This window comes from Aphelocoma coerulescens, chromosome 9 (genome assembly GCF_041296385.1).
Source record: "Aphelocoma coerulescens isolate FSJ_1873_10779 chromosome 9, UR_Acoe_1.0, whole genome shotgun sequence".
In the NCBI taxonomy this organism is placed as follows: domain Eukaryota; kingdom Metazoa; phylum Chordata; class Aves; order Passeriformes; family Corvidae; genus Aphelocoma; species Aphelocoma coerulescens.
Window position 1 is genome coordinate 10827625 of NC_091023.1, and position 17597 is coordinate 10845221.

Genomic DNA, 17597 nt, shown 5'->3' on the forward strand with positions numbered 1-17597 from the left:
GATACGCAATTATGATCCTTTTAAAAATGTTATCAGTATTGGTATTTTTCCAGGTCCAAAAGGCCAGAAAGGATCTCCAGGCTTTCCAGGACCATCAGGTGACCCTGGTCCTCCAGGCTATGGTGGCTTTCCGGGTGACAAAGGAGATCCTGGGTACCCATCAGCTGGGCCTCCAGGAGAGCCTGGTCCAAAGGTATAAAGGCAGTGGAAAAATTTTCCTATTAGGCAGAGCCTTTGAATATAGAAACAGAACAACAACATGTAAGCAAGAGCTGCAGAGTTTGCAGAAATAGATGATTTGTTAGTGGTAAGAAATAGGAAAATTCTATTGTGTCATTACTCAGGAGAAAATTTTTATTTCATTATATTTTGCTTCCTTTGTGCAAGAATTTCTTATCTATAAAGATGGAACATCTTGAAGTAACTTGCTTTCTGTAAAAGTTCATTAAGATCAAGGATGTTAAAAAGTACAGCAAAACATCATCTTAGCAAGTGCAAAAGTTTTGTAATCTAAGCTTTTACTGTTTGGTGTTGATAGTCTGGTAATATCCTTGCAGAAGATTAATTATTTTTTTCTTAGCAATATATGTTACATTCAGTATATGTTATGTTTGGTCATATGTATATATTGCAAAGAACAAACCAGTATTTTTAAGTTAGATCAATTGGATAGTTTAACTCCACATATTCTGGTGGTTGAATAACTGGAAGTCTTTTTTCCTATGAGATTACCTGAAATGCGTGGCTGAGGCTGTAAATTCCTCTATAATTCCTGTAATCTGTCTAAATTATTTGTTTATTTTCTGTATTAGCTGGGTAGCCCCAATGAGATTACTGTCAAAAAAGTCAATAGGAATTCAAGTTAAAAAATACACATTTCAGTATTTTGTATAGCTGCATATTACCTATGCATTTTGATGTTTGGATCAAAAAAATAAAATTGAAGGGAAAGCTGTGCCAGGGAAAATATCTATAAACAAGTTGGTTTGTAAAGGTTAAAAGTAGATCTTAGCTATGTCTGAAGGATCAGTGGTATTATGAGAAGACCACATCTAAGTCTGCTTTGGTTTTTGTCTGAAAATCCTAATCAAACATGATGACATGTACTTAACCTTTAAAATTGCATGTGATTTTTCTATTCTTCCATGTGATTCTTTACCTGTTTGTGTGCAACTGCTATTTCTCAGGGAGATCCAGGTCCCCCAGGAGTTTTTGGCAGCAAAGGAGAAAAAGGCTCCCAGGGTCGTCCAGGACTTATAGGAGTACCAGGACCACATGGGATCAGAGGGGAAACTGGAGGTGCAGGAATCCCAGGTATGGGGTACTTTTAGAGGGATGGTGAGCTGGTGACATGTTTCTAGAAGAAGATAATTTCTCCAACTGCGCAGGGTGCCTGGGTGGGGCACATCGATTTATATTGACTGCTGTAAGCCTCAACAGCTCCTTTGTTGTCAGGGCAGCCAGGCCAGCTTGCATCACCTGGAGAACTTTTGCAGAAAGCAGAAACAATAGCAAAGCTCTTAAACTGAGTCTGGATCTAGGGATGATGCCTTTTACCCTCTGCCACACTCTTTCTTCTTACAGGAGAGTGTGGACCCCCTGGAGATATTGGTGTTAAAGGATGTCAGGGCCACCCAGGACAGCAGGGAGTCCCAGGCCCTCCTGGTATGGTATATAGCATCTCTCCTAAATCACTGGCCTGGGTTTGGGATTTCATTTCATTGAGGCTTTGTCTACCTCCTTTTAACAGCCACTTTTTAATGTTACCGGTTCAGCTGAGGCAAAAAGTTTTAATTTTGTTTCACTACTGGAAAGCTTTTTGCCCTTTTTTTTATAAGTATATATCCAAGGGTCTCAAGATGTGATATTCACATAATTATAAGAAAGGCTTAGGTTCTTCAGATTCTACTTCCTAAAAGAGAATGATACACTAAGACATATGTAGATGAAGAGAAGAAAATTAACTGGAATAGAAAGAGGAGACAGAGTTGTAGTTGTCTTTTGCTAAAGCAAAAGAACTAAAAATATATCTCAGGGGCAGTGTGTAAATATGCAGCAACAGAGGCATGCATTGCAGGCTTTATTATGTAAAAATAGTGGGAGTGTTAAATCCACTGAAGTCCAGTGAGTTCAATACAAGCTATATGCTGCTCTATACCAACACAGCTACACCTGTCTTTGAAGTAGCTGAGTTAATTAAATTTTAATAAAGGAGAGTCAAATCTTCTCACTGCAAAATTATGGAAGTAAAAATTATATGTGGTAATTCACAGGTGCTGTTGGAGTCCCTGGAAAACATGGACTTGTTGGTGAAAGGGGTACTCAAGGTCAGGATGGTATGCCTGGTCCCCCAGGAGTAAAGGGAGAACCAGGTAACACAAGTGAAATATTTTCATTCTACCTTACAATTGTTTTTTTCTATAATATACTGAAAAGGACTATTTAGAAAGAATTACTAAGGAGCTTCTGTAGAGCCAAAGATAAGTTTATAAGTAGAAGGTTATACATTAATTTCTTTGTAATATTTGTACATGCTGTCAACAACCCAAGTGCATTATAAATGCTCTATTTTACCTGTGATGTCGTAATGTCTGCAAGAGTTGAAGTATTGCTGTTAGAAGTTCTTATGGTTTTAATCTCAGAGATAAAAAGAAACAAAATCCTTTCCAAGGAGTCTTCTGTTTTATGCAGTGTTTCCCTGCATGAATAGTGAAAGTTTCCATGACCTAGACCTTGGGTTGTGAAACCTTTCATTTAAATGTCACTCCTGTTATCAGTATTCAGACAGATTTAGTCCAACACTGAATTCTGACAGAATTTTACACTGAAAATATTTCTTTGCATATTAGTATCAAGAAGATACTGAGAAGGCATCCATGGTATTTAGAAAGTTTTTCGTATTAACTTTGAAGTAATCACTCTGAACGTATTTTCTTTGGAAGTATTTACATTTATTTTTCTATTTTTCCTAATAATGAAATTAAATGCAGATTTTTTTCTTCTGGTTTTTTTCTCTGAAAAAAGCTTATTTTAGTAGAAGGTACCTCAAATATAATTGACCAATAAGAGTTCCTCCTATAAATAAAAACTTTAAAATTTAATTTGTGTTTTTGTATAGAAGAAATGGAAATAATAAATTTTATTTTACATATAACTAAACTCTGCATTTTGATTCAGTGAATTCTGAAGAAATGTATGAAATATTACAAAACTGTGGTGTTTCCTAAAAATTATTTAGGACTTTGAGTGTAATGTGACCTAATGTTTTATAGGACCACCAGGGAGAGGGATCCCTGGCCTTCGAGGCATTCCTGGACGTACAGGTGAGTTGTCTTTTCAAAAAGCTTAATTTTTAAATCCTAGAATCATCATCAAGTGCCCTCCTGCTTTCGGATACTTGAAATGGCGCTAAGAGTGTCAGAGGAAATCAGGAGTGATTCCGTGCTTTTGATCACCGGTTTGGTCCTAAATATTAAATGTCAACAGTTGATGCTTGTAGAGTTTAGACTATTGTAAAAGGGAAATAAAGAAGCAGACTTCTGTGGTCTTGTGAAGGTGACATACACATTCTAGAGCTTTTGAAATTTTATGGTAATACATAATTTGACTAACAGAGTATGTTATTCTTATGCTCTTAGAACTTAGAGCTCTTATGAAAACAAGATCTTGCTGAATACTATGCATACTTCTAAAAAGCTGCAGTAGTTGCATTTTAATTTTGTTCATCTTCCCTTTTATATTGATAAACAGAAGGGACTCTTTCAACTTTTGAGGTTTTACATTGTATTTCTGGTGCTGGTAGAAATCCATTGATTTGCTTTACTTTTAAAAAGTAAAATAAAGCACTCTAAGATCAACTTCAGAACAATATCCTTTTGGAATAGTCTCTCATTTTGTTTCATTCATATTGATGCTTCCAGCTGGGATTTAGTTTAAAAGGATTTGTTAGTTCTGATGAAGAAAGAAGCACTTCTCTTACTTATGCATCAATAAATATTCCCTTCTATAGTCTGTTTATCCTTCTCACAAGTTTATTTCTTGGGATGAACAATCTTTGGAGTGGGAGTTTTTTATTTGTGTGGGTTTTTTTAATTTAAAAAAGCGTTGTGTACCTTGCGGTGAGTCCTGTCTTCTCACAACTATTTTGCTTTAGGGTAGCAAGGCAGCTTTGAGGACTTCTCTGTACTAAAAACAAGGGCTGAATTCCACCTCTGTGGTATAGGAAACGCATATTCTGAGTCGTCACATCACCTTACTGTCTTGACAGCCTTCCCCACATGTAATATTCACACATGTAATATTCCTGTAATATTTGCAGGAATCAAAGGGGACATGGGACTGCCTGGTTTTCCTGGACCTCCAGGTGTGAAAGGTCATCAGGGAGATCAAGGACCTGTTGGACCTCCTGGCTTAGTGGGGTTACCTGGATTTCAAGGTGCCACAGGCATGGCAATCACTGGCCAAAAAGGGAACAGAGGTATTCCTGGTGCACATGGAAGACCAGGTGTGTTTTTAGAACTCCTTATTTATCTGAAATGACATACTGATATCCAGAATTCAAGGTTGAAAGGGGTGTTGCCCCAAGAGAGTTTCATATTTAAGCAGGCCCTTTAGCAGTTAATGCAATATTACCATTGCAAACAACATGATCTCTGCAGTGGCATTTAAATAAAAATAACTCTAAGCTTTCCAGTCCACTTGACTGCATTATCTTGCTTTCTTCCCATGTGGTCTGTGGGGCAGCTGAGATCCATCTTTAACTGAGATAGCTTGAGTGGCGCTTAGGGAAATGGTTTAGTGGAGGACGTGGTAGTGTTAGGTTTACAGTTGGACTTGATGATCTTAAAGGTCTTTTCCAACATAAATGGTACTATGATTCCAGGCTTAGCTACAACTGGAGGATATTCAAAAACCTATAGTGTTAAAGACTACTGTAAGTTCTGATCTCAGATTAAATTAGCAGGCTAGGAAAAATTTGTTGATTTTTTTTTAAAAAAGTGTGTGTATTTCCTTGGGAATCACTGCGGTAGTAAACATGAGTATCATTATGGAGCCACTGAACGTTGCACTGACCTGTGTGTAATCTATGTGAAAAGTAGTCTTTACTAACTCTGATGTTTCTGTATAGGTGCTCCTGGTTTTCCAGGCCTTCCTGGTCTTTCCACTCTCAGCGTGAAAGGAAGCAAAGGTGTCAGAGGGGCGGATGGCATACCAGGGCCGAGGGGCCCAGCTGGTGACATTGGCCCTCCTGGTCCCAAAGTCAGTGAAAGGAATATTGCTTCTTACTGCTTTGATAATCTGCTCTTACCATGAAAATAATACACATTAAAAAACCCTCCAAAATCTCAAAACAAACAACAAATCCAGACAAGCATCCCCTCCCCACCATTTTCACAAAAACACCTTGTAATAGAGGAAATACCAAAATGGAGATGAGAAACAGGTTTTATGGACTTAAGTGGATCAATAAGAATTGGGTTTTTTTTAATTCCTGGTATGTCATTTCCTTGGCTGTTCTGTATTACAGGATAATATGAACAATAATATGACTATTTCTAACATGCTTGAAAGTAGAGCAGATAATTCTAGTTGCAGCATATTCTGTGAACATAAAGCTTTGAATATTCTGAAAAAAATAAAATGTGTTTCATAGTGTGGAGATGCTGCTCCTGTGTATTACTGATGTTTTCTGATTTGCAGGGAATAGAAGGTCGATCAGGCTATCCTGGTGCTAGAGGGCACCCTGGATTTCTTGGATTCCCAGGTGTAAAAGGTATTCGTAAATTTATCATGTACACTCCTGTGTGCCAAATACAATCTTTTACTTGTTGAGTTATAATAGTATTTGTGTATGAGGGGTTCTAGAGACACAAGGTTTTGCCATGAAGATCGGGTCTAAATGAAAGCATTCACTAAGAGAGTTTTCACTGAGGTACATGCTCTGGGTGTGTCCAAACTGACATGTAAGTGAGGAAGGGCTGACACATCAACAACCTCCACTTCAGACAAATTCAGAACAGTTTTGTCTTTAGTGAGTGATGAGGTGTGTAAGGACTTTGGCACTGAGTCTGCTAATTGGAAATACCCCACCACTGCTAGAAAATGTGGCTTTTCGACAGCCTCTTAGCTACAGAACTCAAGAGCATTTAATCATAATTACAGCACTGGGTCCTCTGTTTACTGTAAGAATAGTCCCAATTATAATCTAATTTACAGTTTATCAGCAGATGAACTGTTAAATATATTGGCTTAATTAATTTCATATTCCTGTGGGTTAGTTGAATCAGTAGCTGGCTACAAATCCTTTAAATTTAGATGATTTTCTAGTGACTTAAATATGGTTTAAATAAAATAGGCCTGCATTACTCCTGTATTCTCGTTTTTCAATTGCACGACTTACAGTGACACAGAATATCATTACTTGTTCAACCTACCGGTTTGTGATCCATGCTGACTATTGTGCATTTTAAATTTGTTATTGGCAAAGTCACCACACAGACAGTAATCTTACTTCCTTAAACAACAAACTAATTTCACGTACGTCAAATCTCCTGAGGTAATATTAAAAATACTTTTTAATAAAGTTTTTTGTTTCAAGCAGAACTGTGGAGCATAGTCTGAATATAAGCTCATATTTTGCACAGTGAAAAGAATTGCTTATCAAATGTCTCATCAAAAACTCTACAACTCTCTTAAAGCCTTTGGCATAACTGACAGTAGGGTTAAAGGGAGCTGAACTACACTTGAAGGCAGCACTTAAAGGCCAGAAATCCAGTGACAAAAACATGTAAGATAGAAAGGACATAGTCTAAAGCTGAGAATTTAAACTAGGTTTATGCACCAACCTTTATATAGACAGGCATGACAGTATCATCTTATAAATTGAGTGCATTCAACCTATAAATTGTACAGTTGCAGCAGAGGTGCAGAAACCCCCTTTCACATTTGAAATGAGTCTATAGGCTATGTTACCCATTGGGAACTTTGCATGGATTGTGCAGGACTCTTCAATAAGCCTCTGAAACTTTAAACCAGACAGATATGTCTTCAATCTTTTCTTTTAGGAGAGAAGGGTAATCAAGGACCCCCAGGACCACAAGGTGCAGAAGGGCCAAGGGGACCAAAGGGCCAGCATGGTAAGCAACCTTTCTCCTTCCAATACCGGCTGACTTAGGCTGATTTGTTTGTTTTGTTTTGTAGTTTGTTTTCTTTCTTTTAATGCAAAGCAATAGATCTTCATTATATTTTTGCTGCTAGGCCCACCTGGAGTCTCTGGGAAAATATACTCCATCCCAGGAAGCAAGGGTCCTCCAGGACTGCCAGGAACCCCAGGAACACCAGGTGATCAAGGAATTCAAGGGATTCCTGGACTACAAGGTGATTTTTATTTTTACCTCTATGCATGTCTGTGTGTGCTGCTTAGTAGAACATTTTGGTTTGGTGGGAGAACTTCTGCATAGAAAATTGGCATGTCTTTAAAAAAATCTCACCGTATTTAAAAATAGCTCTTTGTACCTTGTTAACACCCTAATATTTGTAACCCGTCCCATTCCACCTGCCCTCCACCCTTGCAGTGAGTGAGTATATCCCTCCAAATAAGCCTAAGCAACATAGTGGATGAAAACATTCCCCATTTTCATATAACCAGAACCATGCTCAAGATATTTGTCATTTGTTGGGGGGAGGGAATTACCACCTGTAATAGAAGTACTGGTAGATGTGCTCCAGTGGGATTGTATCTGTCCTAGTCTGAGGGTGGGAAGGAAAGGAGAGGCTGGCTTCTTCTCCATTGGCACCAGAAGTGAAGCCTGCCACAGCTGTGAGAAATGGGGAAGGAAGGAGCAGGTAGGATGAGGTGAATATGCAGTGGGTATCTGGCCACCCTTTCCAGTACCACAGCTTTGCACCCCAGGAAGGGAGCTCCTCAGCAGGGAAGGCTTGCTAGAAGGCATTTGAAAGTCTGAAAACTTAGTCTGAAAACTAAGTCTGAAAACTTAGTAAGTTCAGGCTTTTGTTCTAACACAGCTAGATTTATGTGGGGATTTTAACTTTATTTTTTAACAGTTACTAAAATCTAGAATAACTACTGCTATAAGTTTCTCGTTTTTTTGTTGATTGCAATTTAGGACCTAAAGGAGTAAAAGGTCTACCAGGAAGTTTTGGTCATCCAGGTCATCCAGGACTGCCTGGTCCAAAAGGAGACAGGGGATTTCCAGGACAAAGAGGTACAGGAAAGTGGACATCTTTGTTTGACTGGTACTACTCAATTTACAGATAAACTGTACTGCTGATTTCTGTGAATCCTTCCTCTCTCACATACTAAGATTCTGTAACATTTACCGTAGCTTTAGGGACCCCTGTAGGCACATTCTTAGCTTTTGACAGATGCATATTCACAGCTGAAATAATAATTTATAGAAATATGCCTTGACTGTGCTCTTCTGCTATTATTCACATCTGTTTAGTCACCTGAAATCTCTAGGTACCAGGGTGCCTTTTTATTACATCAAAATAGAACTAAATATTTTTATAATGTTTTTACTTTAAGCTTTTGTTGGTAAAAATGGCCATGTTTCTTTAAAATACCTCACTATTCCATGAAGCTATGCAGTGTAAAGTTACCTGAGCTAGGTCTGAAGGAGTTCCTATATCTGCAACAAATAATACCAATTTTTAAGTTGTATCTTCTTACTGGTAATTTTTTTGTTAGTTTTCAAGCAGTTTCACTAATTTAAAAGAAATGAAAATTCAAACAAAATTATAATATTTGCACACATATTTATTTCACCTCCCCAGGACAACCTGGACTGATTGGCTTTCCAGGTCTGCAGGGGTTACCTGGATCACCAGGTACTATCGCTGCTGGCCCAACAAGAAGAGGGTTTATCTTTACCCGGCATAGTCAGACAACAAAGATTCCTTCGTGCCCACATGGGACATCCCAGATCTATGTTGGCTATTCTCTGCTTTTTGTACAAGGAAATGAACGAGCACATGGACAAGATCTTGGTACTGTATTGGTAAAAAATTTCAGATTGTTTTCTCAGAGTCCAGTAATGCTAAGTTGTCATGAAACCAAATTTACAGTAAGTGTCTGAGATAAACATGGGTTTCAACCATCCATCTCCAGAGTGGCCTGGAGTCAAATCAGGAGCCATGATTTAAAAGGCACCTTTCTTTCCTGCACTCCTGTATTCCCTTGTTGATATCCTTAGAGTTTTTGAGGAGGAATTCAGTTACTTATGGATAGATGTCTAGTATAAACCTTCACAACATTTGCACAGGGCTGTCAGTAGTACCACAGGATGTTAAGGAGAATCTTGTGGGTTTTGGAGCTTAGATGGGATGCCTTAGGGTGTGAACAATGTCGCCAGAAACTTTTGTTTAAGCAGCTGAATCCCTGACACTGTGTCAAGGACTGATACCATTCAAGAAGATTGTATTATTTTAACAGACTTTGTTCTTACCCCTTGTTTATTATATAGATATTTTTGTATAAACCAGAAGCATTTTGCTTTCAGACAATTTTACTGTACAGACACTTCTTACAGTTACCAACTGTTTTAATTCTTAATTCTATAGTAGGTTGGGTGCCATCGTGTGTCTCTTCTGGTCACTGCACTAAATATAATCTATCTGTCACAAACCCCTCCTCTTTTGTCTTCTAGGAACAGCTGGTAGCTGCTTGCAGAGATTCAGCACCATGCCATTCTTGTTCTGTAGCGCCAACGATGTTTGTAGCTTTGCTTCTCGCAATGACTATTCATACTGGCTGTCCACTGCAGTGGTAATGCCACCAGACATGGCACCCATTTCTGGCAGGGCACTAGAGCCCCACATAAGCAGGTAAGAGGATTGGAATTTTAGCTCTTCTGCCCTGGAACCACAGAGGCATCATAAATTGTTTTGAGTGGCAAATCTGAGGCAAAGACCTGCCCATCTCAGCCAGTACAAGCACTGACTTCAACAGCCTGGTTTTTGTTTACTCACCTAAGTATGTCAAATATTCAGTGATACTCTCAAGAAAAGTTAGAATAAAGGTAGGGTCCCACCACAGGACCTGTTGCTGCAGAGCCAACATAAGAAAATGGCAAACGGTCCTGCTGATGGCAGGGATTTTTTTTTTTTAAAGACCCTATTATTGTGTATATCAGAGACAGACTAAAATTAAATAAAGACAGCTTTGTTATTTAGAATACAGCACAAATCAAGTTCTGGTTTCAATTCTGGATGATATACTTACTGTAGTTGGTGAAGAACATTGTAATCTGGGCTGAAGGTTCTCAGCTATGAAACACCCTTGTGCAAGTGTGGCCCTTTCTAGTTGCTTAGAACAGCTGAGAAGTATGAAGAGCAACTTAGGAGAAAAATTCTAAAAGCATGAAAGACCTAGAACGGCAAAATCCAAGATGGGAAGGCAGGCTTTGTACTCTTATCTTCTGTCCTGCCCTACCCAGTTGTTGCAATCCAGTAGCTCAGCTTCAGTTTCCTCATTTAGGAAATAAAGATTACTTTTTCTAATCTTAGCAAATAAAGGTAGAGAAGTACAGAACTTTGATCTAAACCAGAACAACATAAAGTAGTGAGCATGTGAAAAAGGTAAAATTTTGCTTGTTACTTCATTAAAAGCAGAATTCAGAACCTCAGATGTTCTGGAATTACTTCCCATCTTAAAACAGTTTTTGTCTGGTGTTGCTAGTAGAGATTGCAAATGAATTGCAAAATAAGGTATGTGGGTTACCTTCAATTTACTTATCTCCTCATTAAACACAGAAGCCTGTGTGAGTAGTAGCATTTATAGCAAGCCCTGCCATGAGGTAGCTACCATCCTAGAAGGTAGAAGCTTGTTCTGCTTTCATGTTTTCCCTCATGTCTGCACTGAGTGTATGTGCTTTCCTTCACAGGTGTGTCGTCTGTGAAGGACCTGCAATGGTAATAGCAGTTCACAGCCAAACAACTGTAGTTCCTGCATGTCCAGATGGCTGGATGTCTCTCTGGAAGGGTTTTTCTTTTGTTATGGTAAGGATATAACAACTTGAATTATTAATTTTATGTCCTCTCATTTTCATTGGTGTTTTCAGCTGTTCATAGCTCATTTGTTTCTTATGAAGTGTTAAATTTTTTTTTGCCTCTGCCAAGAAGTAGAAAATAATTCTATTATTTCTTATTCAATTCCAAAAGCATAGAAACAACTATTTTGATCTGTTCACAAAAATAGGCAGCAGAAGGAAATGCAGAAAAGATGAGAGAAGTACTAAAGGATTTTAGTCTGACAAAAATAACTGCATGCATTCACTTTCACATATTCTGCTAAGATCTAGGAAACAGATCTGGAGAGTGGAGTGGTTAAACTGGTCCTGAACACAAAAACGTAGAAATAAGTGACCAACTTATTCGTCACTCCATGCCAGCAAGTTCTTTTAAAAATCAGATCTTGGGGCGGAACTGCACAGGGAGTTAAAATAAATGCAGAACACTGTCTACAAAAGACTGCCTCAACAATTTTGATGCCATAATTAGATATGAGTGAATAAAGTTCATAATGTAACTGCAAATTGAGAACTGCTTATGGGAATAACAGTGTATTTATAATAGAGGGGATGTAGCATTTAATCTTTGTTACCCATGTTTGTGGGACGTCATAGGGATGCCAGCGACTGAAGGTAAAAGAATTTTAAATCCCTCTTTTTTTGCATAATGTAAAGTCCTTTTAGGTCTAGAGTGAAATTCTTGTTTCTCCTGCGATTTGGCCCCAAGTAATAGTAATAAACTTGGAAAAGAATGAAAGAATTTATTTAACACTTGGTTGAAACAACTTGCATGTTTCCAACATCAGCAAAGTTAGATAGCATTTTCTATCCAATTTTATACTGTTGCGAATTATTTAAGAGCTACTTCTACAAGCATTTACCAACGCCAGAGAAGGAAAATGACTTTTCTGCTTTTTGTGTTTGGAGAAGCAATCAGTGCAACAAAAATTATAAAAACACACACCCACCAATTTGGTTTATTTGTAATGTAGTTACTGTTGTCCTCGGCTGGACAGAAGCCAGCTTTCTAGTCTTTGTACTAGTTAGTTTCATGCATTTCATGGACCTGAAAAAGGCCTTTGCAGGGACTTAAGAAATGCCATAATAGCTTGAATTTTCAGAAGGCTTCTGTGCTTCATTATAAATTTTATCAAATGAATCTGCATTCATTTTGTTTTGTGCAAGATATACCACAGAACATATGGTATGTTTTAGAAAGAGATTTTTTTTTGTCTCCGGTTTGCTAAAAGCTGACAGACAAGTTCTCATAAAAATGTTTTGGTGGTTACAGTACACAAGTGCTGGCTCAGAAGCTTCTGGCCAAGCATTGGCATCTCCTGGATCTTGTCTGGAAGAATTTCGGGCCGTCCCATTCATAGAGTGCCATGGCAGGGGGACATGCAACTACTACACAAATTCCTACAGCTTCTGGTTGGCATCATTAAATCCAAGAAGAATGTTCAGGTAAACTGCAAAACCTTTGGGGGATTCCTTCGTAATTCCCCTGAGGTTAGACACCCCTCCTTGTTAGGTTCAGGGTTATTCTGTAGCACACAGATGTTTTCAATGAGACAAGGATTTCAGGGTTGTTGTCAGTAATTCCATATCCAAAGTCTCATTGTCTCTCCCTGGTTTTTAAAGAAAAAAATTGAATGTTTGGGTTTTTTCTTTTAGGAGACCTGTGTCACAGACTTTGAAAGCAGGACAACTAGAAAATATCATCAGTCGTTGTCAGGTCTGCATGAAGAGACCAATCTAAACAGTGGCCACTCTTCACAGAACATGAAACTCTGCTTTCATTACAAAGAATTGTCTAACTCTAAAGAGCTATAATTTATTAAAGTCCAGCTGCGTCTGGAAAGACAATTATAAATTGCCAGTGCAGCACTGTGGTGAGGTAGGGCAACAGTTTGACTTTTGTCTTTGGCAAATGACAAAGCACTTTGTTGGAGAAAGCTTGTAATGGCATCTGCAGGAGCTTCTGCTGAACCTTGTCATTTCTGAGCTGCATCTTCACCATAAAACTACAGCATCACCAGATCTCTCGTGAAAGATGTTAATGCTGCCTTGTGTCATGTGCTTTTCAAACGGCAAGACAAACTAAACGCTCCTGTATCAGCTTACATATGTTCAGTGTTCCAAGTGGATATCATTTAAGATGACAGTCTGACATTTATGACGGATAGGGTTCAATAGCCAATATTTTCAGTGCACTTTTAACTATATAGTGATTCACTGAGAGTTGTTTTGGTTTGGTTTTCTTGTCTAATAAACAAGTATCTCCCCATGTACCTCACCGTTCCTCTGGCTGGCAAACAGGAATACAATGTTTCTTATATCACTGCGGTGCTAATGGTGCTTGACTGGCCAGAGGGGGAATGACACCAAGCACTGGGCAGGCAGGACAGTGGTGACAGGCACTAGCTGTGTGCTCCAGAGGGACTGTGGCTAAGGGCTGACTAATTGAAAGTGTTGGAAAGTTTTCGTTAGATTCCATGGCTTTTGACACAGATCATGCTATCTTTTGAGTTCTTCAAAGTTGACAGTATTGGGCCTCTTACTATGATCACATGCTTTTGTCTCTCCTGAAGGAAAACTATTTACCATATAATTTGGGATTTTGTTAGAATTAACAATTACTGTATGGCTGAAGGGCTCCCATGGCATTAGCAGGTTATCACACCCATCAGGATGTGATTCCTAACAAAATTTATATTTCCATTTTACAATATTTCATATTTAAATATTTATCACAAATTGTATTCTGTATTTAAATATTTAGCATGCATATCTGCAAATGAAACCATTTATTCCATCCAGATAAATGTATGCATCCAGAATTTTTTAAAAGACTGATATTTAAATTGTACCATCTAAGCACTGACTTATACAAGAGAATCCAACTGTAAATGAACATAAATACTTGAAAAGCACTTTCATTTGCTCATATAAATCATATAAAATTGTAGCTCTGAGGTTTTTTTTAATATTTATAACATTGCACTTGCAAGGCTATTTAAAATTGTAATATTGACATTTAAAATGTTAATATTTTTTAATACTTGCACAATCTATCAGAATTCCAGTATTTAGTGTTACAAAAGAAGCCTAATTCATCTGAATAGTTCTGTAATTGCACCATTTTAAACGTAGGGTCTAGCAATTCAGTGAAATAACCAGGATTTCTCATTTAGATGTTTTTTTTAAGCCAGTGAAATTTTATATTGTTTCTGTTAAAATACTTGCATTGTGTTTGTCTGACTGCTTGAATTTTCAGTGTTAACCTAACTAAGAAAAGGTTTTGTCTGTGTTCCATGCCAGTATCTTACGATGAAGCTAATGTGAAGATACCATTTACATGAACTGAATGGCTATTTTAAAATTATTGTTTGCTTGAACAGTCATAGTACTTCTGTTTGCAAGTTATAATTGTGAATTTACAGGGTTTTATGAAGAATCTCTTTGCAGATGCACTACTGATAAGAAGGTATTAATGTCAAGTTAATACTTAGTGTTTCATTTGAATCGAGCCTGGGGTTGAGGTTGTTTTCCTTAAAACAATCACATACTAGATTTTTCCATAAACTCTGAAGTTTGCTTTAAATACTCAAAGATGAAGACCACACCTGTTGCTTGGGAGGTTGTTGGGGTGCTAGTGGGGTTTTTTTTCATTAAAGCTCATTGCAGTCATCCAAAGGCATTGCATACAATATAGAATCAATGACTGTGGAGACTCTCATGTAAAACTTGCTAGTAAATGCAAATGTGAGTACCTGAGGCTGAAGTCTGCTGGAAATGTGTCCCAGTAGAGGATAATATGTAAGGAGAAGGGAATGGATTGTGGCTTTAAAGTCTAAAGGTAATTTACAGAGAGTAATGTCTCATAGTATAGCATGTAACTGGAAGTTACGCCTCCTCCCCAGTTTTGGATTCCGATGCTCACTTTTTGTGTGGCCTTCAACAAGTTACGAAAGAAAGATGTTGATAAATAGCTTTTGATTTTGAGTGCTCAAACTGAGTCTTTCTTTCAAAAGCATGAAATACAACTGCAGGGACACATGTTCGTCAAGCCTGGCATAATAATACAAGCTAGACACTGGAAATCAAAGAAAAACTTGAAAAAAGTTGCTGTTAACTTCTCACTGCAGCTGCAGATCATTTTACTTCCCTACTGCTAACAGTTGTTGTGAGGATTAGTTAACTGATGTCTGTGAATGCTTTGGGAGCCTTAACTGGAAAGTGCTGATGAGGTGCAAGCTGTTAATATATTGTACTGAAAGAATGGACGCATGAGAAATTGGGAATAACGAGCAAACAGTGGGGGCTGTATCCTGCTAAATATAGCCAAATAAAAATATTTTGACTAAATAAAAGATCCATTTCCATATTGGCTTTTTTTTTTCCTTTCCAGTGCTAATGATCCTGTCCACCACCTGTGCATACCAAAAAAAAAGTTACCTGATTAAAACACAGTGGGTAGAGTTTGTCCTCAGAAAGACACTCGCTCTGACCTGGACCACACTCCAAGTTTAGTACTTGAGTGTAAATACCCAAGCTGGGTCTCTGCATGCCAGCTTTCTTCCTAGATATATTCCTACACAGGATGCTGTGATGAGCTGGGGTTTTTCTTCTTATCAGCTGGTTCAGGGCTGTTCTGGATTCAGTATGAGATTTTATACTGCTAACTGATAGTTTATATTGCTAACATGCTGATGTTTAGGTTGTTGCTCAGTAGTGTTTACTATAAGACAAGGGCTTTTCAGTGTCCCATGGTCTGCCAGTGAGAAGATGCACAGAAAGCTGGGAGGAAGTATGGCTGGGACACGTGCCCTGAACTGGCCAAAGGGCAATTCCACACCACAGAACGTCCTGTCCAGTATATGAACTGGGGAAATTACCTGGGAAGAGGAGGCTGATGGTGGATCAGGGACCAGCCTGGCATTGGTCAGCAGGGGGTGAGCAATTGTGCTGTCATCACTTGTCTTACTTGGGTTTTATCTCCTCTCCCTCTCCTGTTTATTACTACTACTACTACTACTACTACTACTACTACTACTTTGTTTCAATTATCAAACCATTCTGACCTCAACACAAGTTCTATTTTATTTTCTTTCTTGATTCTCCTCCCCATCCCATGGTGAGGTGGGATGTGGAGAGTGAGTGCTTGGTATAATCAGACTGTGAGCAGCAGAAAGAAAAAGGCACAGCTAAAATTAATATCAAGGGTTCAGCATGAAAATAAGGAAGACAAACCACGAAAACTGTGTTGTATGCAACATTGTTAAGGATGGCCTTTTAAATCACAGATCTGAAAATCAAGGATATCTGCAGAAAAATCTGCAAACTGCCAATGGAAGTTACTTGTGCAAGGAGCTGTACACAACGCAAAAAATGGAAAGAACATCCTCAGAGGAGAAGGGATACAGCCTGATGCAATTCTTTTTGAGATGGGACAGAAGACAGGGGGCATGGGCAGTCATGACCCACTAATGGTAATTCATAATGTGATAATTCACTAGAACTCCCCACTGATGTTCTTCTGGAGGATTTCCTGTGACTCAGAACAACTCAAGTGAGTTGCCTGTGACCACTGCATTTATTAACAACAGTCATTTATTCAACGGAATAAAAACAGTCACATAACTAATCTCAACATAAAATTATATATGGGGAATTACAGAAGATGGACCGTATTTCTAGTATGCTTGAAGAACCAGTTTTTAGACTGTAATTACTTCGGCATTTTCTTGTTTGATTGTTTTTATTTTAAAGATGAAATCCTCTTGATAGTTTATAAAATGTTAAAGAGGAGGTAAATTTGAGGACTCTACATGCAGACTGATGAGGATTGCCTGGTAAGATGTGCTCAGGGCACAGCTTGTGTTTCAAGGAGGCCAAATGTTAGATCATATATCTTAAGGCAACTACTGTATCATTCTCAATGTTAGACAACTTTTATTTAGTAGGAGATCATATTTCTAACCACTAGCCTCTTTAAAACAGTGCTGTTGACATTTGTGAAGAGCTGAATTAGCAAATTGCAAGCCTTGGATCAATATATGCTTCAATATATGCTTGGATCAATATATGCTGGAACTGCTACACCTGCTGACCTCCAAAACACCGTAACCATAAATACAAATACAGGGAAAGCTCTGAGGCTACTTTCTTCTCTTTAAAAAAATACCTGATATATATCTATATATATATATATATACTAGCATCTTTCATTGTATTTTCCTGTATGGAATTGGAAGGTCGAATTACACCACGAAGCAGCAGCTGCTCCTAGGTTCTCTGAGAGTCAGTTTCAGGAAGGGTCAGCGAATGGTGCCCTGGGAAGCGTTTTAGCGGCGGCGGGAGCCAGTGCTCTGCTGGTCCGAGCTGGCGTGCGCGCTGGCTGTCAGCGGTGGATGGCTGTCACCCACGCTTGGTGACAAACGTTCTGTAATGGTAACGCGGCCGCGACTGGCGTGGCCCAGGCAGGGCCTCGGCAGCCGAGAGCCGGCCAGACGCGAGGCTGAGCGAGCAGCGGGGTTGTTTCAGCGCGGCTGCCCCGGAGCAGCG

General features: G+C 38.6%; 1 protein-coding gene across 1 annotated transcript in view; it reads left to right on the forward strand.

Moving 5' to 3' along the window:
- The window catches only part of COL4A3 (collagen type IV alpha 3 chain), a 56042-nt gene extending 40642 nt beyond the window's left edge, over positions 1-15400 (forward strand). The window contains exons 37-52 of the mRNA XM_069024411.1: positions 54-193; positions 1188-1314; positions 1585-1665; positions 2274-2372; positions 3273-3323; positions 4319-4504; positions 5129-5259; positions 5701-5773; positions 7065-7136; positions 7258-7377; positions 8127-8225; positions 8797-9009; positions 9669-9846; positions 10905-11019; positions 12322-12494; positions 12705-15400. Of these exons, the coding sequence (XP_068880512.1) occupies positions 54-193; positions 1188-1314; positions 1585-1665; positions 2274-2372; positions 3273-3323; positions 4319-4504; positions 5129-5259; positions 5701-5773; positions 7065-7136; positions 7258-7377; positions 8127-8225; positions 8797-9009; positions 9669-9846; positions 10905-11019; positions 12322-12494; positions 12705-12789 (1943 nt within the window). The 3' untranslated portion in view covers positions 12790-15400. The remainder of the gene's footprint in view (positions 1-53; positions 194-1187; positions 1315-1584; positions 1666-2273; positions 2373-3272; positions 3324-4318; positions 4505-5128; positions 5260-5700; positions 5774-7064; positions 7137-7257; positions 7378-8126; positions 8226-8796; positions 9010-9668; positions 9847-10904; positions 11020-12321; positions 12495-12704) is intronic.
- Positions 15401-17597: the final 2197 nt, after the last annotated feature.